Below are 20987 nucleotides of genomic sequence, written 5' to 3'. Positions count from 1 at the left end.
TTGCATTTTAAAACCGACCAATGAGAGAGAAAATCACATGTACTTTTGGATGAAAAGTTGACCAAATTAACCAGAACTTCCTTTTCTCTTGAGCTCTCAGGGGAAATACATTTGATTTTGTGGTCTAGGTTTGTCACTGTTCTCCATTTGTTTTAGAGAAAAGTGAGGCATTAAAATTTGAAACAGACTCAGAAGTATTTAGTGTTTTAGTGTATGGTTGTTGGCAACGGTATTAAACAAAACTCATGGTATAAATGTAAAAAAAAAAGTGTTAAGTGAGAGTATTTTCCCTTAAGCAACACAAACTTCACAATCTTCTTATAAAACATGTGATAAAGTGCTTCAATGAAAAACAACAGAGAGGAAAAAAACTGACGGAGCCTTAAAAAATAAAAGACAGCTTCATTTTTCTTGTATTTCTTTTTAATATATTAAGTTACACCAGAGAGTGCAACACATGTTTCACCTCAAACTCTTCATTTTGTCAACAAAAACAAGTTTCCAGTGGAGACTACAAAGTGCTGTTGTGCTAAAGATACAGTAGATTCATACGAGCATGTCAATCAATCGTCACGTGCTCCGTGAAGATGAAAACAATCTTAAATAAAAAACAAACATCGTATGTACAAGTCCATGTTGGTCGAACCACTATTGTCTCGTGTGTGGTTGGAAGGAAGTGGAGACGGCGGGCGCGACATGGCAGGACATGACAGTGTTGGTGGAGTCTGCTCTGAAGAGCTGAGGACAGTGTCTCTCCTCAGGTGTGACGTCCTCGCTGTCCAGGTCCGGCTGATCCTGCATCAGCTCCGGGGCCTCCGTCGCGCTGGTGCAGCACGAGCACATCTGGACGGATGAACACACAGTTAGAAAACTGTCTGTAAAGTTAAGATAAGATGACTCAAATCTGGGCGCGTACCGTGGCCTCCACCACCTTGGGCCGCCCCCCGTCCTTGATCCAGGGGTGCACCGTGATCACCTCCTTTCTCTGCTCCTCGGTGAAGCGCGGCTGGTTTTTCTGTAGCTGCCGTAACTTTTCCAGATCCTCTCTGAGAACCTTCTGCACGTCCCTGTAGATGGAACAAAAAATAAGCACGTTTAAACACAAGCTTGACTGTGTCGCCATCTAGTGGTGAAAAAGAAAACTATATCCAGTCATTTTAATTGACGAACTCAAGATAATATTTACTTAAATAAATCCTTCATTCCTCCCACAGAGGCAACATTTTTGTCGTCATAGCAGCAAGTTGAGAGCAGGAAAAGATTTTAAGTAGGAAAGGAAATATTAGAACTGTGTGGCCATATATTAATTATTTTACAGATACAATTTCTTAGAGTTTCAGATTGTAAATTTATTACCAACTTTTTGAGCGTCCAAGTTAAAATCATCATGTGGCCCACTTGAGGCCCTTTACTTGTATTCGGCATCTATTAAAACCCTTTGACTTACTTTAGTTTTAATCAAGCTCCAACCTTTCCTTCAATGTCCTTTCGGTTTCATTTATTAATTAAATTATGTTAGTAGTTTTATATTTCTTACGTATTGACCTGCAATTAAAAATAAATAAATAATGAGTATCTTATAATAAGGTTGATAATCATTTTTAGAATGTATCTTATACAACATATCCAGTATAGTATCTAAGGTGGACGAACCACTGGTTTGTTAGTCACTTGTTCACCGCCAGGGGGCAGTGCAGTATAGCACTAATCTTCCACGTTGTTAGACTCATCGACAAGGTAAAAATAGTAATTTTTTTTTATTTGCTCAGGGTGGAATATAAAATAAATGAAGAGTGCAAGTTATAGTTTTGCTTTTGCCCTGCCTAAAATACCGTTTTAAAAGGGCGGTCAAAACCAAAAGCTTAAAAACAACAAAAAGAAAAAAACTATTATACTATAAACAATTATAAACCATTCGTTTAATAGTTACATACATTTCTTCCTGGTGAATATTCATTCAAATAATTTTAAGGGCCAAACAATATTTACAAAAAAGGGAAGGAACTATGAAAACATTTTCCGCTCGGCTCAGTTGAACTCTGACCTCATGAGGGCCACAGAATAAGGGAGTGTTTATAATGTAAATGAACATTAACTCATGCATTATTATTCTTCAACTCTGTGTCAGCTCTTGATTGGCCAACGTGCTCTTCCTAAAAAGGGAAACCGTGCTGGACTCACCGCGTGGGCAGTTGGTACGTCATCATGAGTTTGTCATCAGTGTTGGCCATTATAAGCCACATGGGATCCCGCCGGGGGAACTTGTTGAAGTCCTCGCCCGTCTCGGCGGACCTGCTGTTGCTCATGTGACCCTTGACCTTCTGGCTGTTCTGTGACGAGTCCACGCTGCCGAAGTAGTTGCTGCTGTTGTTGCTTCCTGGAGCAGAAGAAAAAAAAAGAAACGATCAGACTCCACGTGCCATCAAGAGATCCGTCAATGGAAACCATCCGCACCTGATCCACAACCCGACGTGGCGCTTTGCGAGGTCCCGCTTTTGGATTTCCCGCTGCCCGAGGTGCCGCAGCCGTTGGACCCGGACCCCATGGAGCCGGACGTGGCGGAGCCGGTGCCCGAGTACGAGTCCTCCTGCAGGAGGATGTCCAACATGTCGCTGGACAGGGAGTTGGCGTCGCTGTTGTTGCCGTCGCCCCTGGAGCTGGCCTGCAAGACACACACAAGCAAGACCTTGAAGTTCTGGTCTACCGGGTCTGGATCATGCACAATACAGCGTCAGATTCTGCGTCTCTGCCCTCATCATCCTCAGGGTGGACGCACATGCGGGTTATTGTCACAGTCATGGTGACAAATGGGGGGGGGGGCTGGTCTAGTCAAGTCAAAAATCATTGGTTATCTTGTCGCCAAAACTCCAGGCTCGTGGGCAGGATGTGGCCCACAGTCAAATGGTATGAGGTCCGCAAGATGTTTTAAATGGGTCAAACAGGAAATGAATTAAATACATGCTGATAAAATTTGCGACGCAGGTAGTTTCAGGTTCAAACTCCAGAGGATCTCCGACTTGCCGAGCCACACGTGGACAGAGGAATGATATACAGTCATGAAGAAAAAAAAATGTAGCAGCTTAACTTTTATTATTTAAAAATCAAATAAGTTACAATTAAATTAACTAATAAATATATATTAAAAAAAAAAAAATCGTACTTAATAGTTGAAGTCATTATTTGTATATTTAATTATTTTTTCTAATAATTTAATCTTTTTTTGTTAACTTTTCTGAAAAGGTTTGATTTTCCTAATTCAATAATACATATAAGATTTTAAACTGTGTCAGAATCAAAACAAATGATTAGATCAAAATAATAATAATAATAATAATTCAAAGCCTACAAAAAACAAAAAAAAAACATTCTTATAGCAAGGAGCATAAAAACGGTCAATTTTTTTTCATCCATGACTGTATATTTTGGTCGTTCATTTGATGTCCAAGTGTGATAAGAGCATTTTCACATCTCCAATAATACATCTAGGTTTCATGCTTGAATCAGGATCGTGAAGGAGGAAGTCATGAAGGTCAAATATTTCAAGAAAGTGGAAAAAAAATAATAATAATGGTGGACAAAGATTTTTTTGTTGTTTCTGGATGGTTTTCCTACCTCTTTGCTGCAAGAACTCAGCCTAGAGAACTCTTTATTCCATGACAAACCCTCACAGGCACTGGACATGCCCACGAAATACAAGGGTCCAGATGGACCATGGGGAGTGAGAGACGGCTAAAGGGGTGTAAGGGATGACATGACGTGTTAACACCCAGGGCCACAGCCACATTCACTTCATGTCACAACCGACATGACTTTAAACACGGCATCATCACACATTACTGCTGCAATCATCTGCTAATCTCAACTACTGGTCAACAGACGTCGGGTCACCATGGACAGGAAACACCCCATAAATAGGCAAACCAAGGTAGACTTTTGTTTAGTGGTTACCTGATTTATGTCCTTGGTCTGGGCCACACTCGCCGCTTTCTCGGCGGTGGGGATTCCTTGCGCCCCTGAAGGCAGCGCGCCGCTGTCCTGTCGGTCCACGGAGAGTTCCAGCTCCAGCAGGTTCAAAGGTGAGCTGCAGCGGGACTGGAAAAGGGGCGGCGAGGCCTGAGCCGGGCGTCCTCCGGACTGGGGGGTTGAAGAACGCGAATGGCCCTCCATGTTGGCTTTTGGCGTTTCCGACGACGGGTGGCAGTAGGCCGTCGGCGTCACAGGCACGAATGGTCTCTGGGGGGCAAACTGGTTCTGTCCGATCAACATAGGGGGTCCCGGGATCGCGCCTTGGAGAGGAAAGGGTGCAAACTGGGTTTGCCGGGGGAACCCGAAGCTTGGCCCGGGAGCCATCGGAGGGTACACGTAGTTGGGCAACACGACGGCCACGAAGGGGGTCATCATGGGGGCGGGGTAGGCTGCAGGATGGATGGCGGGGAGGCAGGCGGGCATAGGGACCGATTGGTTATCACAGAAACTGGGATTATCTGGATGCGAAGGCATGGGCGCCGCTCCAGGGTAGACGGGGAGCTGGTAGCCCGGCATCACGCCGGGGTAGGCCATCGGGAACGCGGCTTGGGACGCCTGCGAGGGCGCCCGCGACGACGGTTGGTGGAGAGCCGGTCTTGTCTGTTGATGCCTGTGATAGGACGCCGTGCTGTCCGACGACTCGGAATGCTTCGGCCTCTTTAACTTGGTCTTCCTATTGCGACCGCCCTGGCGAGCCGTGGGCTCCTGAGCCCGACCGCTTTGCCTCAAGGCTCGGGCGGCAGGGACGGCTATAGGACGAAGAATCAAAAAAAGCGTTTAGCGAGATGCGGTTAGCAGTCGTGACATTGTATCCATTTACCGTCGGAGACCATCTTTTCTCGCCGGCGTTCCAGGTACTGGGAGCAGTTGGCTTTGAGGGCGGAGAGCTCGCGGTGCTCTCTGAAACGAAAGAGGAAGGCCTGCTCCTCCTTCTGCGTGTGGGCGGCCAAGACCTGCTTGGTCAGGCCCAGTTTCTTGTACGACTCCCTCTCCTGACTGGGAGGCGTCACCGCACACGGTGGAGCGCTGGTGTTGGGACTGGACTCTACAGTCTCGCCTGCGCCCGAGACATCCTCTACGATCTCTGTAGTGAACATAGCAGAAGTTTGTAAGTTTGATGGAACGACATTTCAATGAAAGACACATATCTGCATGAGGACGGAGACGAACTAAAAAGCCAGACGGACAACAACAGATTGACAACTAATACAATGACCATCCTTGCAGTTACAGCCGAGAGTTTTATTTTATATCTTATGTTTTGTTTTTTTAAACTATACATTTTTTTTATACATACTACCTCGGTAAATTCATTCATCGCATTCATCTAGTCCTCATGAGTTCATTGTAAAAGTCTAAAAATTATTAATGTTTCTTATGGCAAACAATTCTATAATTTAAATAATATAATATAAATAATAATAAATTTAGGCCATTAAATATATTTGTTTAATGACTAAATTTAATGCATTTTAACTAGAATATTACACAATAAATAGCTTATTTAGATTATTTTAGGATGTTATTGCATAAATGTTTTTTTTTTGTTATCAAAATGTTGTTTTGCTTTTCTTAAATTAAATGTATGGAAAACTATAAAATGTGATTTAAATTAGAGCAAAAGTTTATTTCATAATGTCCGTTTATTTTTATTTTTTTTAAATATCAATCCTTTTTTCATCCCTTCTTTCTCTTGGCCTCGTGGCACAAGATTTTCACAAGTTTTCGTGACATCCCAGAAAGCAAACGACATCACATAGACCCTTGCAGGAGCAAAAGGTCTCACAATAAACACTTGAAACTTGCTAGCTTAGCGATGCTAGCTGGCTTTCATTGTGTGGAAAAAAATTTACCACCAAAAAAAAGAAATGACACAATAATAAAAGCCTGAGGACAAAAATATTCCTGGCAGGACATAATGTCTTAATATATTTATATATAAATAAATGTTGTATGAAAGATAATTTGTTATGTAATAAGGGGAGTGAAGTACAACTTATAATAAATATAAAAAAGGTTTGAATATTGTTAAGGCGACACAAGCGTAATTGATGTGTTTGGAGAGAGGGATGATGGAGAATAGAAGAGACAACACATCGTAGAGCTCTTTGCCACGTTTGATAAGGAGTAATCTTAACTCTCGAGTCCACCTTTTGTCGACTGACTTAAAGCAATAACGGCACAGAGAAGGTCAAGTTAGTGAGAGAGACTCCTGGGCTGCACTGTACCTGACTCCGGTTGAGGTTTCTTGTCACCAACGTGAACTATGGTGCTACTGTAGCTACACTGGCTGGTTATAGACACCACGCTCTCGGGTTTGTTAGGGAGAGGCAAGGGCAACGAGGTGCCCACCACCGCTGTGGCTGCGCCATTGGACTTTTTATCTGGATCTTCCAAAGTGGTCAGACATGACTGATCCTTCAACAACGCGGGCTCTGCCAAAGAGAATACAGAAGAGGTGCTGACAAGGATCTTGGCTGTTTGAGAGTGTTTCTTTCAATGAAAAAAAAAACTGAACGAGGGAGTGATGGTTGTTTATTTGTAAAGATGTAAAAGAGAGGAAAGTGAAGCAGCAGCTCTTACCTCCGGACACCTGCGCTCTGCTGGAGTCTCTCGGCTGGTCCTCGTCCGAGTTGGAAGAAGCCGTGTTACACGGCGACTGGCACTTTCTCTTCAGGCCGACGGGAACGTTACAGTTCTCCAGGTACCTGCAGGGGGCGACGCGGGGTGAGTTCACGATACTGCAGTCGTCTCATATGATCGGACATCATACCTGATGACACTGTCCAGGCAGCTGATCTGCTGGTATGAATACACCGCTTGATCGTTGACCCCCAGGTCCTCCTGGAAGGACGACCTGCTGCAATCCGTCTCCGTCTCCTTCCAGTTGGGAGGAGCGGGAGCCTGTTTGGGTCGCACCGCCGCCGAACTCTTCTGTCCGGACTCTACTGGAGAATAAGCAAGCGTTAAAAGGATGAAATCATATGAAATGAATAAATAATTTGACTCACTGCTATTGACTTTCTTGCTGTCGGCTTTGATATTCTGCTGCTCTTGGCTCTTCTGGATTTGGACTCCCTTACAGATTTCCTGAAACGTTCGCTAAAACATAAACAAAAGTTAGAAACAATCCCATAATAACATTTAATCAAAACCATCGGCTGTACTGTGGTACATTTCTGAGACCCCTACATAAAAATGATCAATTAAAATCATGAATCTGTACTTACAACCTCAACACAGCCCTCTCTACAACCCCCTTAGTAATGGTGACCTCGGCAGCTGCCATCATGCTTTGCCGCCCAGCCAACCAACCAATCACAACTGTCAATCACTTTCAGAATTTAAATACACTGTTGTAGCGACCAATTAGCATCACTAAACAGAAGAGTGTGTAGAAAGGCATCATGGGAGTTCAGCGTTTTGTTGGCACCATAAGTAAATATATTAAAAATGAAAGTCGACTGCATTTACTGGCACTCACCGGCCTGGCCTTGTTGCTCAGTTCCTCTTCTTGTCCCACCATCTTGATCCTGTTGTCGGCGTTGAGGCTGTCGCTGGACGAGGTCATACCGAGGAGGTGGTCCTTGCTGCTGAAGCTCCCGTAACCGCTGGAGTTGCCCGTGTGGACCGGCTGAGGAGGGAAGAGCATGTCGAGGTTAGATATCGTCTTGAATTTTCATTATTGGATACATTTTTAGACGTGTATTTGAAGGTTCTTCTTCAAGTTATCTATAGTTTAATTATATTAAAATGTTAGAGTTGTGTGAGCATGAATATGGGTGTGTGGTGAAATGTTTATCCACAATGTATAATTTTAGTCTGTTGAATATTCTTGACTATTAATCACTTTATTATTGAAATTGTGATCCATTATCAATGGTGCTCACCTGAAGCAGCATCCTGTGGATCTGCTCCGTGATCTCCTGGATGTCAGAGTCTGACGACTTAATCTCTGCCAGGGTGGACGCCCGCGGCACGAACACGTCTTCATTCACAGGACCCCTGACGTGACAAATGAGTCAAGCTTAACCAAATGAATACTTTTTCTCATCACCGTGCGTAATCATTATACTTACATTCGCACTTTGTGTCGACCGATCACAAACGAAACTTTGCGGCTCCAGGGGTTGACGAAACTGGACCAGCTGGTGTCGAGGATGATGTATTCACCGTTTCGCGCACAGAACCGGATCGAGGAGTGGTCGAACGGCTGACCTGCACACTGGACGACTGAAGAGGAAACAAATAACTTGTTAAAAAAAAAGAAGTTTCAAACAGTGCATTGTTAGTGGGTAAGAACACACTCTTTCTGTGAATAGCCAGCATTATTGGCCGGTCGTTGGGATGCAAGTGGAGAAGGACCGGCGTTCCGATAAGATCCTGGGGGAGATAACCAAGCAGAGGAACCGCCCTGAAAGAAACAACAAGAATAATATTACATTACAGCGACAAAAAAAAAAAATCTTGCTTAGTAAGAGTTTGAGTAGCTACCGTTCATCCACGTCCTGAAACACACAGCTGGGAGTGTGTGTGGTGGTGAAGACCCGCTTGTCCGTTGGAATTCTGGGAGCTTGAAAGAGAAAAAAAAACAGTTACAGTTACAGTTAAAAAGAAGAACACATTAATGAAATTGACTTGTCCTTACCATCGTAACCGGAGTGGACCCTCTCAGCGAGCAGCAGGCAGCAGAACTGGTCCTCGGCATGCATGCTGACCTGGACCTTCATCAGATATGGCGTCATGCGAAAAGGGTAGTATTGCAGGTCTCCTTCACGCTCCTTCCCACCACTGAAAATGTAGCGAAGATCGACTCAAACCCAGGTCAAACATCACTGGACAGAGAACAGTAGTGAACTCTAGGTTGTGAAATTAAATGTCATCAACTAAGATGACTTGAGTTGAAAATTAGACCTCAAGGATTCAACAATAAAATTAAACCTCAAGGATTCAACAGTAAAATTAGATCTTAAGGATTCAACAATAAAATTAGACCTCAAGGATTCAACAATAAAATTAAACCTCAAGGATTCAACAGTAAAATTAGATCTTAAGGATTCAACAATAAAATTAGACCTCAAGGATTCAACAATATAATTTGAACAAAAGGATTCTACAATAGAATTAGATCCCAAGGATCCAATAATAAAATTAGACCTCAAGGACTCAAGGATAACATTAAAAAATGAAGTAATAAATTCATTATTTACCTTTAATGTATTAATACATTTTCTAATCGAATCCTTACAAAAGATGAGAAAAGTTTTCTATTTACAGAAGCTTTTACGTAACTTTTTCATCAATCCTTGAGTTTATGTAGATGGGAAAGTGTGTGACGCTCGGAAAAAATCATCTCATTACGACTCTCGCGCTTGTGATGTCAGAGCTAATGAAAGCAGCAATAAATATAAAGTGGCCGGTCTGAGCGGCAGATGGCCAGAACCGACTCCCACCCACCTGATGCGACAGAAGAAGGACTTCTCCTGCATGCAGTCGGGCGGCGAGGACTCTGAACGGGCGGAAAAAATGAGACAAACGTTATAATTCAAAAGGAACCTGAGCTTCCTAAATAGGAGTTTTTCCACGTTTACAAAAGATGAGCTTCAAGAGACTGATCGTCAGTGTTTCCTGGTTACTGAGACTCACACAAGGTTTCAAGCGTCTGCTCATTTTTGGTTTATTCAGTCAATCTACGTTTCCTGAAGATATCAAGTGTCTATTTTGGATTCTTTGATTAGAAACTACAGGAAGTAAGAACTTACTTTAAAGTATATACTTTATTGAATATTGTTTTGATTGTTTAAGCGCTTTGTGACCCTGGTCTGGAAAAGCGCTATACAAATAAAAATGACTTACTTACTTACATGTGGATGCATCTTTAGTTTTACATTTTATTTAACAGTCAAATCTAAGTCAAGATTCTAAATTGAAATCAAACCTAGAAAATATGCTGCAATATGCAAGATTAAAAATATTTTTTCTGGGTCCCCCAAGTGTTCACAATAAAACCAATCATTACACAAGTGTATTGTTCAAATATGACACAACGCTGCTTTAGAGATCTCAAAAAATACATTTATATATTTATTTCACTTTTCATTTGTCCTTTTTGTGAAGATCTGTAGTTATTTTTAGAATAAGCTGTTTCTAATGTAAAATAAAAAGTATAATTTCACAGCATAATAAATTCTTATTTTACAATTTTAGTTATAATTATAATCATAATATTATTTTTATTGTATTACATAATTATTGTTTTGTTTGTGAGGATTAATTTTCCCCACAAATTGTATCACAACATAAAGTATAGATATTTTTAAATAAATAGTTTATAATTGAACACAATGTATAAAAAACAAATGTATATATATATATTTTTGAAGTTGTTAATTCTTACTAACATTTGTTCTTATTCTTCACATCCCAAATACACACCTGCTCCGGTGCACATGCTCCACGAAGGCAGTCGGTACGGCGTGGTGAAGCTGTAGAACACGCTCACGTCCTGCGGGATCAGGAACTCCACGAATTTGGCGTTTGTGAAGACCTCCGGTTTGCAGTTGAGGATGGAGGCGGCCTGGTCCGATATGTACACGATTCTTCCCGTGATGAGCGAAACGGCGACGGCGAATATGTCCTGTGGACGCAGCACCTGGTTAATATTCAAGAAATAAATTCGTAAATGCCACGAGATGCTTACGTTGTTTTTCAGGGTGTACTCGGAGGTGATGCTGTCGATCTCGTCGATGGTGTACGAGGACACGTCTGGTCCCGAAGGCTGACTGTCGTTGACCATCAGCAGCTGGTAGTACTCTTCGTTAGCTGGGGCGGAAAATAAAACACGTTTTTTTTAAGATAATGTTCCTAAAAAAAAAGAGGCACTTTTCCCAGAATAGGGACGAGGTGAGACCAGTCTTTACCTTCCACCTGCTTGACACAGCGCAGGGCGTACTTGAGGGTGCTCAGCGTGCTCGACTTATTGTTCAGGCACTTCTCCGCGGGGAGATGAGCCTTCAGCTCTTTCAGGGTCTTAAACAGTTCCTTCTGGGTCTTCGCTTTCGCCGACTCTTGACTACTGCAGGTCACATGGAGGCACACGACAGGGAGTTAGTGCCAGAAAAAACCCAACAACTAGCAGCCCATAATAAGAGGTTATTTTAAGATATTCAAGGCTTTTTGTCACGTCGTTTTCTTTACCTGCATCCACTGGTTGAGGGATTGTCCTGCTCCGAGCTCAGCAGGCTGAAGGCGTTGGAGCTGCTGGGCGGGGAGGAACTGTGGGAGTTGGAGCTGTGAAAAACATAAAAACGTTCAAGCAATTAAAAAAAGGAAACACCCTTTTTTGTGGTTAAAAGTTCTAGACTGGACTACTGTGTTGACACGTGGATCCTGAAAAAGATCTGCTGACAGAGGAGGAAGAAGGCTACAGCGTCACCTCTAGTCCTAGAGATGGTCCACTTAAAAAGCTTCTTTTCACACCTGAAAAGGTCAGATGCTCTTGGAGGGAAGACAGCGTTTGAGCTCAAAGGATGCACAGCATCACCCTCAGCTGGAGGTTCAGGTTCGTCCGTGAAAATATCGACTTTTATATCACGGCTATAAATACGAGTCGACAACCAAGAATTACATTTATGGATTTAAAAAAAATGAATTGTCTTACATTTTTATCTTTAATTATTTCACATAAATCCAAAATTCATCTTGAATTTAGAAATTAACTTCACGGAGCCGTCTCACCTTTGAAATTACATTTATTTGAATTAAAAGTTTTTGTATGGTTTATATTTCAATATTGCGTTTATAGAAGACAAACAGGGGATGTTTTATTTCACATTTAACACTCAAATATTCAGGCCGTGAATTCATTTGTCCGGTGCAATTAAACCGCTCGCCACTAGTTGGCAGCATTCGTCGTTTCCTCCGTGCCAAAGTAAGTAAGTAAGCAATAGTTATTTTTAAAGCGACTTTCTAGACAAGGGTAACAACAAAACCGGCGAAATGTCCAGGTTGTTTGAGACCGTTAATTCATATTTTGAGGAGCACTTTCCTACAAGCACTTTCACATTTGATCAGAGAAAGTTTATGCTAGTTTCTTTGTTGTAAGAGTGTCGACAATATAACGTTGGTCCTATAGTATGGCAACATTTTTTAACCACACAACACTAAGTTAAAACATATGAATTGAAGAAACTGAACCTTGTTACGGTCAATATCTCTGTCAGCAACCTTAACTTGCGTCACTCAAATAATCGATGAGACTGAAGAAGAGTTTGTGTTTTTTTTAAAAGTACACAACCGTTATATTCCATCATGATTAGAAATGTAGTTCAACAGTAAAAATAAGTGGTTGCCAGCGCAGTGTGATAAGATTACACTAAAGGCCATTTAGTCGGGCTTACCTGAACTACAATTCAGTTACCATCTATAACCTTCTTATCTATAAATAGACCAAACCTACATAAATAGTTTCTCTAAGCTAAACATGGGAGATCGAGCCGGGTTGGGGTTTTTTTTAGGTCCTGAGGCGAGTAATGACATTTCCTATGGTGGACAGGGTCAGAGAGAGGTTTGCTGGGGGCCCTGTAGGAATAACGTATAGAAGGAGGCTCAGTACAGTAAATAAAGTTAAAATAAATAAAGTGTTTTTTTGGTAATAATAGCAAAAAAATGTCTACATTATTAGTTTTGTGGGTTGTTCCCAGTCTATATTAAAGTTGTTATAAATCTTGTTTAAACTATTAATAAATCTACGTGTGAAAATATTGCAGGGAGGTGAAGCGAGAGCGACGTCATTCCCACAGTTGACGCAATAATAAGATTCGCGGGTGTAACGTCACTGCCCAGTATAAACAAAGATCAACAGTTGGTTGCCATGGCAATGGGCTCTTAGACATCATGACACAGAGGATTGACATCAGCAACTTCAATCCACCGAGCCTGAGGGGAGCTCAAATTTGTACATTTTCGGCAAATAAAAGAACCACACAGCTTGATTTCGGAACAGGCTGAACATCTTCTGAAAGGAAAATTGCCTTCGCCTGTTCGAGGAAAACAATTTGATGAGAACTAAAAAGATTTTCTTTTGCAAGGAAAGCATAGACGGAGGCGAGGATCCTGGAGATGGGTTGATATTTTCAGGCCGAGTTCAAACACATAAACGTGTCATGAGCTCATACGTCGATAAACTAAAATATACATTTAATTTTTTGCCTTTCAAATCAATTTTTTTATGGTTTGTATTACAATATTTTTTATTGTGTATAAAATAAAATTGTATTTTTTATTTACATGCAAATATGTAGTAGTTTATTTTTGTTTGCGGCTGCTAGATGGCAGCACTCATTACATCTAAACTAAAGGATATAGGACTGAGGACGAGAGGATACAGTCGACTCCAGCAGCCTTTAAAGCTGATGTTTGTACATATTTTGATTTCAAAACAAATTAAAGCGGTTACGACTTCATCAAGAGTCATGTGGTCTGTAAATTCTGCAACACCAGAGTCAAGTACTCGACAATACTACAAATATATCCTTGTTCCGACTGCATCACAATATATCGTATCGTTGCCCCTGTATTTTTATATGCATTGTATCGAAGATTCTTATTCGCCACCAGCACTCACCTCTTGTTGCTTCCAGAAGATTCCAGCAATGCGGAGTCTTTGCTGGTCCCATTGGAGCTCCCGGCCGACTCCAGGCCATTGCTGTCGTTGCCATGGCTGTCGTTGCCGTGGCTTTCGTTGCCGTGGGACTCGGTCCCGCTGCCGCTGGACCCGCTGCTCTTCATCTCCACGTCCTCCTCGGGCAGCAGGCGGGTACGGGTGTTCTTGCGGTGCTTCTGGGGCGAGGCGGCCCGGTCCTGGCTGCTGCTGTCGCTGCCCTCGGAGGGGAGGCCCAGGTCGGCCCCGCCCTGGCTGTAGCCGCTCATGCGGCGAAGCTGCCCCATGGTCGGGCAGGACGAGGCGCCCCTCGGCATGGTGCCGCACGAGTTGGCCGCCCTGCACGCTGAAGCTCCGTCCTGGTTCTCCATCGGCAAGAAAGAGTAGGGCTTGGAATCTGAGTCTTCTGACATCACGAGGAGTTGAACCGTCGGTTTGGATAAATTGCAGAGAACTCAATCAACCCATCATCGGCTGTCGACAACTGGAAGTTTTCTGTTGGGACCAAATACAGAAAAACTTAGTTTTTGTATCAATATTACAGAAGTACATCATGGGGTAAAAGATAACCAAGAACATTGAATTAATATGTCAATTAATTTCATATGATGCGTTTAACTATCGCCATTATACTCAAAAGAAATGTGGGTAAAAACAACTGCAAAAAAAAAAAGAAATGGGTATTAAACTTATGTTTCCGGTAGGAAAACTGCTTAGAGGGGAAGTTTACCAAAGATGAAAGAGATAACTCAACATTTGTAGTAAGTGTGATGTAATTTTCTTTTTAATAGAAATTATCTCATGCAATTGGCATTTTAAAAAAAAGTACCTTTAACGATTTGACATTTCAAAGAAAAAAATACAACTAAAATGTAAGTTTCATTAAAAAATATATATATATATTTCAGAAAGGGAAATTAAGTTGCTCCATAAGGATACATTATAATAGTAAGCACAGAAAAAAAACACAGTTGAAAATGTTTATCAATACAAAAAAGCAACTCAAAATTCAATTATTGTTGGACTGTTTTAAGATGAGTATTTTACAGAGGGCCACATGCAGGACCGCGCTATACTTTGACCTTTCTTCAAAACCTGAAAGACTGCCATCATGCAATCTGCTCAGGAAATATTCATTATAAAATATGTGAATAAAAGTACAGGTTTCACCTACTGGGCATCAACTTGTTAACCTCAGTGGCACTAAATCAATGACTAAAATAGAAAGCCGACTTTAGAAGATAAAAAAATCCACTTCTAAACCTATCCATCTATATAAAGCTCTATCAAAACAAATCCCCAACATTTTAACTTCTGACATCCATGGACTTCTCTCTGCAGGAGTTGCTTGTGATCTACACTGAAGTGCAACCTGTCACACAGCGAGTGCCCTTTAAGAACAGAAGACGCCAATCATCTGAGGACTCGACCCCCTTCACTCATCATCTGAAACGCTTGGAATCGTTCATCTTAAAAGCCGGGTCGTGTTTTGCGACGCTTGCTTTCACTTTCTGAAGCGGACGATGAAAACAGAAACTGATGAAAAGAACCTCCAGAATAAATCATGTGCTAAGAACTAAAACAGACTGAACACCCATAATGACACATGTACGATCCTTTCATTGCACTAATCAAACTAAAGTGAAAGTTTCCTGAAATCTGCGAATCCGTTTTTTTCAGTGAAGTTAATGTGACGACAACCTTGGCCACCAGCACTTCTGGTTCAACATAATAACGTCAGTTGCTAATAGAGATGATTAAACCAAATTATAACCTTGCGACTGGACCGGGTAAAGATCATAAAAGCACATTTATTATTAACTAAAATAGCATCAACATAAAACTCTACTTCCTTTTTTTTAATATATGTTGAAAGATTTATGATCTATTTTTAATATAAAGGTACTAATTGAATTGATTTTTTTTAACTTATTATTATTATTATTAAGGAACACTATCAAACATCAGTTATTACTTCACATAAATTATAGCCGCCCCTGAAGACAAGTCCTCTGCAGGGACCCAAACAGCAAAGCTATTTTTATTTATACATCTTCTTCTTCTTTTAAAATAATTAAGTGACTCAATTTAATCACCATTTATTTTAACATTTTTTCCATCGCTACATTTTCAAGTATATACAAGAACAATTGACTTATTTTTACTGTATTCTTTGTAACAAAAGGACCATTGCCGTGCTTTTTTTTTTTTATCTTTACATGGTAAAACAATTTAAAAATAAATCATTTAAGAATATTACTGATAAACAAGAAACAAACATCCACCTATTAATTCCAGACATTATTTCTCTTCTTCTTAATTCTATTTGTGGTTATGGCTACTATTTTATTTAGTTATTTATGCCGTTTAGTTTTTGTCCCTAATACATTACTTTATTATTATCAGTTTATTATTTAACCGATTCAATTCATTACATTTTGAGTGTTTGAGTAAAAGTGTTATATAAAACCGATGTAATATTATTATTATTTTAAATAACAGTGTATCATTATCTAATGTTTGACTTATAAAATAATGTTACAACACGATCTGGATCTTATAATCCATGCGTTTTTGTCTTCTCGTTTAGACTATTGCAACAGTTTATATTTGTGTCTTAACAACAATGATCTGTCTTGCCTGCAGTTAATACAAAACTCTGCAGCGAGAATTCTGACCTGCTCTAGTAGAAGAACTCACATTTCCGCGATCCTTAAAACTCTTCACTGACTGCCAGTTTCTTTCAGGATCAACTTTAAAATTCTGGTTCTTACTTTCAGATCTATTCATGGTCAGACCTTACATCAGTGATCTGATCCAGCCTTACACCCCAGCTCGGGCTCTGAGGTCTGTGGATCAGAATCTATTGATGGTTCCTGAACACACTTCAGGACCAGAGGAGAGAAATCCTTCCAGACTGTTGCTCCTAAGCTTTGGAACGATCTTCCTCTCTTTGTGTTTTATGGATCTACTGACTCCTTCAAGAAACATCTTAAGACATGTTTTATTTGTTCAGGCTGTTCCCTGATTTTCTCCTGTGTTTGTCTCCATGTTGCCTTGACCTTTTACTGTATAGATTTGAACTGTGTATTGTTTTTTTTTAATTGTTAAAGCGCTTCCTGACCCTGGTCTAGAAAGGCTCTTTAAAAATAACCTTTACTTTATTACTATATAATGCAGTTGAATAAAATACAATATGGGCAACAAAAAAAAGTTGAGGGCAAGCATAGGGTTTGCCTCTGACCCTGGCTAACCAGGAGAAGCTGATAACACTGTTAAATAGTTTTTAATTCTACCTTTGTTTAATGTGTCAGTCAGCAATATTTGCAAGATATCAAGAGCAGATGTGATTGAATAATAACCAACAGGACTGATAACGTTAGAACCAAGTGCGTCACGTCAGCCCTCCAAGGACAATGACAGCACTTAAGGAGAGGCTTGTGAAGTGTAACAAGCACGTCATGACGAACCATATTTCAATAGGTCATTTATAAACAAAAGTCTGGGTCCAGACTTGTAACCGGAGCCTCCAGTGAGAACTACTCCCATGTGCTGCAGTGGACTTTATGTAAGACGCGACTCTTCATGTGCGCGCGTCGCTTATACAACATCGTCTCGCGGCAACTTTAGCTTTAACTTGCTTCTCAAGTCTAAACATAAATAGACATTTTTTGTTGTTGTTTTTGTTGGATATAGCGAGGGGTGGGTGTGTTCCAGCAGACCCTGGTTCACAACAACATATGACACAGTTATGCAACTTCAAGCTAACGTTTCTTCTCAATGCTAACAGCTAGCCGCGATACATATCTGCTTGAAATGATTTAAAAATAAAAAAGCTACTTACATGTTTGTCTTCGACGAGAGAGGAAAAGGTGTCTCGTTCTGCTGCATCCACCGGCAATACTATCTCCAGTCACTCTGCCCTGCATCCGTGACGTCGCCGTTGACCTTATTCAACAGTCGCCACGCCTCGCCCCGGCCCCCATTGGTCCGTCACCTGTCACTCATTACATCAACGCAGTAAACGCCCAATGATTGACGAGTGGGCGGGACGTGGTTCGCTCCGATTGGCCGCCGAGCCCCGCCACTTCCTTTACATAAGTGTGTCAACGCTCGCACGTGGAAACCCACGGCTACTCCGCGGCGTGTGGCCAATCGGCGACGCGCGGCTGCCCGCTGGATGAGACGCGGCAGGCGATTGGCTCAGAGCGGCTCAGAGCGGTTATCTAAACAGTTATACAAGTGCGACAGGAGCCAATATGCTGCAGCCGCACGGCGTGGAGGCAGAAAAAGTTCCGAGACGCAGAAATAATTGGAAAAACTTCGTCTTCTCTTTCTTTGAAATCGATTTGCTTACAAAATAAATGTATATGTTATAACTGTTGTGTTCTCTGTCCGCAGTGGACAGTACCTGAGAAAAACATGTTTGCAGCAATACATGTATACTCTGGTACAAAATAAAAAATAAACTGATAATTTTGGATAACTATTATTTCTTTATGATATTTTAAGAAAGCAATACATATAAATGAGCTATTTCTAAGCGATTTTCAACTTATGTAACACACATTTCCCTCCTGGAATTGAAGTGATTTTCTCTTAAAAGAAATACACTTTAATTAAAAAATAATAATTATATTTATTAACTGATTCTGGAAGAAAAAAAAACACACAATGGAGTCTAATGACTCCTTCAAGAAACATCTTAAGAAGATTTGTTCAGGCTTTTCCTTGATTTTCTGGAAATCGGGTTGTGTTATCAGTTTTTTCTTGACCTTTAAAGTATATACTTTATTGAATATTGTTTTGATTGTTTAAGCGCTTTGTGACCCTGGTCTGGAAAAGCGCTATATAAATAAAACTTACTTATTAACTTACACATACATTTGTAATTATTTTTAGCTTTAAATAAAGGCACAACTTTTACGAGTACACACATGGAACACACACGGAAAATTGTGCTCATCTACCTTTTATTTATCTCTTACAACATACCTGGGCCACACATGCCCCCCTGACTCCATATTTGCCCCCCACATGAGACTTAAAAAATACTATAAAACTGACCATGTGGATATATTTATAATCTAACTCTTAACTCTATATATACATGTATGGGTATTGATTATATAGTCCCCTTTTTCTTTTTCATGAAATGTAAATACATTTATACTGAACTATTACAGACCAAAACGTGGATATGGAGATACAATATTTTTATGATAATTTAGTTGTGAAATGCTTTAGATACATGGATATATTGTTTATAAACACAACTTTGTTTTCCAAGAGAACTGGTTAAAAATTAAACTTCAAAACCTTCAACATTTTGCAACAACTTCGCTCCACATAGTAGACCCCTCTTTATTCAGAATATAATCAATCTATCTAATCTGTGTATTCTTCTTTAAATATCATTTTTAATAAGTGTATTTTCCATTCTAAATGTATTTCTCTAACACCATCCGTTTTGCACCTTCTAAGATTAGGAGTGACATCACGCCGCCATCTGTAGATCTAAATTTAAATTTTTGTCAATGAATTTCCAGTTTCTGGATTAATATGAAGACATAAAGATCAATCTGGCGAGCAAAACTTAAAATATATATATTTGTTTAAATGTGGGATACTCTGTGTCAGTGTAACAGTCCATCAGGCATTTGTTACCAGGTCGCACAGAAAGAAAAAAACTTATATCTATTTTTTTGTTCTATTGATTATAACTGTCTGAAATATGTTTTATTTCAAACAATTAACCCTGATTATCTCTGAGGTAGCATTAGCATGTAGCTCTTGACACATTAAGATGCTTGACTTAAACAAGCATCTTTTTACTCAAAAAATATAAAACTCTAAATGAGTTAAAAACAAGTTCTGTCCAGTATTTTACATGCACTGGCTTTTTTTGCCAGTAATGCTACTTTATTTTAACCGTTTTAATCTGAATATATTGCTGATATTAAACTGGTCCATGGTGACACCAACCAACCCCTTAGATGGAGCGGAATCTTCACAGAGATGCGACTGGAGCTCCAGATGGCGAGAGGATCCGGATGACTGCATGATGTCGCCTTGTGTACCGCATCATCCGTCTCCGCCAAATCAAGAAGGTGAGTCGCTTTCCCGAAAACACGTGTGGTCCCGGAAACCAAAATAAATTAACACTTCGCATCCAGTTTTTAAACATGCATTTTCACGACCGCCTCCCACGCTCCGATCCACTCGACACAAAACGAGGTACAGCACATGTTCGCCAGTGGGTGACACAGACCCGCCGGCGTGACATCAAAGTATCTCGGATTAGAAATATTCATGGGATCCGATTGATAAGTGGTGTCTTCCTGTGATGCGAAGGTTGAGGCGTGAAAGTGACGCAAATCCTACCCGTCAGATGGGTATCCCCGGTACGAGGGCGTGAGGAATCATCGCACAATCCGACTGAAGTGTGCAGCGAACAATGAGCAAGTGGGAACATGGAAGGAAAGCTTGGCATGTATTTGATTCAATTAATAAAAATTTTAAAATCCTGCCACTGGGCTACACAACAGCAAACTTCACTACATCATGGCAGCGCTTGGAAGTACGTGTCATGGCCATAGAGGTCATTATCTTGTGCTGTGTCTCAAATCGCATACTTCTCTTAGTATACTAGAAGTTAGTATGCATCAGGATAGTGTACATACTAACTAGTACGCAAATTCTCCACAGATAGTATGTCTCAAATCAAACACTGCTGCTACTCACTAACAGGAAATGAAGCGTCAGCTTCTTCTTCAACCAGCTGTAGGAACACTATCGCCACCTGCTGGCAGCACGTTTTGCAAGTTTTGAAAAATAAAGAAAGAAAAAATATGAGAATCGAAATATTCGCGAGATATTTACGCTGGTATCATCAGCAAAGACGTGTCATCCTTCTACTGCTGCTGAAAATGCACCTGTAAGTATATAAATATATATATATGACGTAACTTCTGTTTACAACGTCACTAAAATGGCAGCCGTTTAGGGTAGATAGTGTCCATCGAACCATACTCAGTTTTGTGGGCATTTTAGTACACCAATTTAGTGTGTATGGCGCACTCAATTTCGCATACTAAGAATTGAGACACATTTACGCACTAAAAATGCTAACTTTGCGTACGCTAGTATACGATTTGAGACACAGCACGGGTCTCAAGGTGGGAGGTGGGACTACAAATGGCCTCCACCTTCCACCCACATATCCAGTATACATGGATAGGGCTGGGTATCGATCGAAATCTTTACTTCAATACCGGTTCCTCAACAATGCTTTTATGGA

General features: G+C 40.7%; 1 protein-coding gene across 3 annotated transcripts; it reads right to left on the bottom strand.

Annotated features, from left to right (window-relative positions):
* Nucleotides 1-480: 480 nt before the first annotated feature.
* per2 (period circadian clock 2) lies at nt 481-17650 on the bottom strand. 3 transcript variants are annotated; one of them, XM_087810301.1, is made up of 24 exons: nt 17532-17650; nt 13652-14182; nt 11224-11316; nt 10947-11101; nt 10727-10848; nt 10462-10663; nt 9484-9535; nt 8675-8817; nt 8521-8599; nt 8334-8440; nt 8106-8259; nt 7917-8031; nt 7511-7660; nt 7038-7128; nt 6800-6971; nt 6610-6734; nt 6255-6461; nt 4847-5110; nt 3949-4775; nt 3613-3729; nt 2455-2662; nt 2182-2377; nt 917-1067; nt 481-843 (listed from the first exon to the last, which is right to left on the bottom strand). In XM_087810301.1, exons 2-24 carry the CDS (start codon nt 14098-14100, stop codon nt 649-651), a joined length of 4374 nt encoding a protein of 1457 aa, XP_087666427.1. In that variant the 5' UTR covers nt 14101-14182; nt 17532-17650; the 3' UTR covers nt 481-648. The 3 variants fall into 3 exon arrangements, with proteins under 3 accessions (XP_087666427.1, XP_087666425.1, XP_087666426.1); XM_087810299.1 differs by lacking the exon at nt 3613-3729 and having other exon boundaries at nt 6800-6974; XM_087810300.1 differs by lacking the exon at nt 3613-3729.
* Between the last annotated feature and the right edge of the window lie 3337 nt (nt 17651-20987).

The sequence above is a fragment of the Callionymus lyra genome, chromosome 16, assembly GCF_982586985.1.
Source record: "Callionymus lyra chromosome 16, fCalLyr1.hap1.1, whole genome shotgun sequence".
Taxonomy (NCBI): domain Eukaryota; kingdom Metazoa; phylum Chordata; class Actinopteri; order Syngnathiformes; family Callionymidae; genus Callionymus; species Callionymus lyra.
This window is presented reverse-complemented; position numbering and strand designations above follow the sequence as displayed.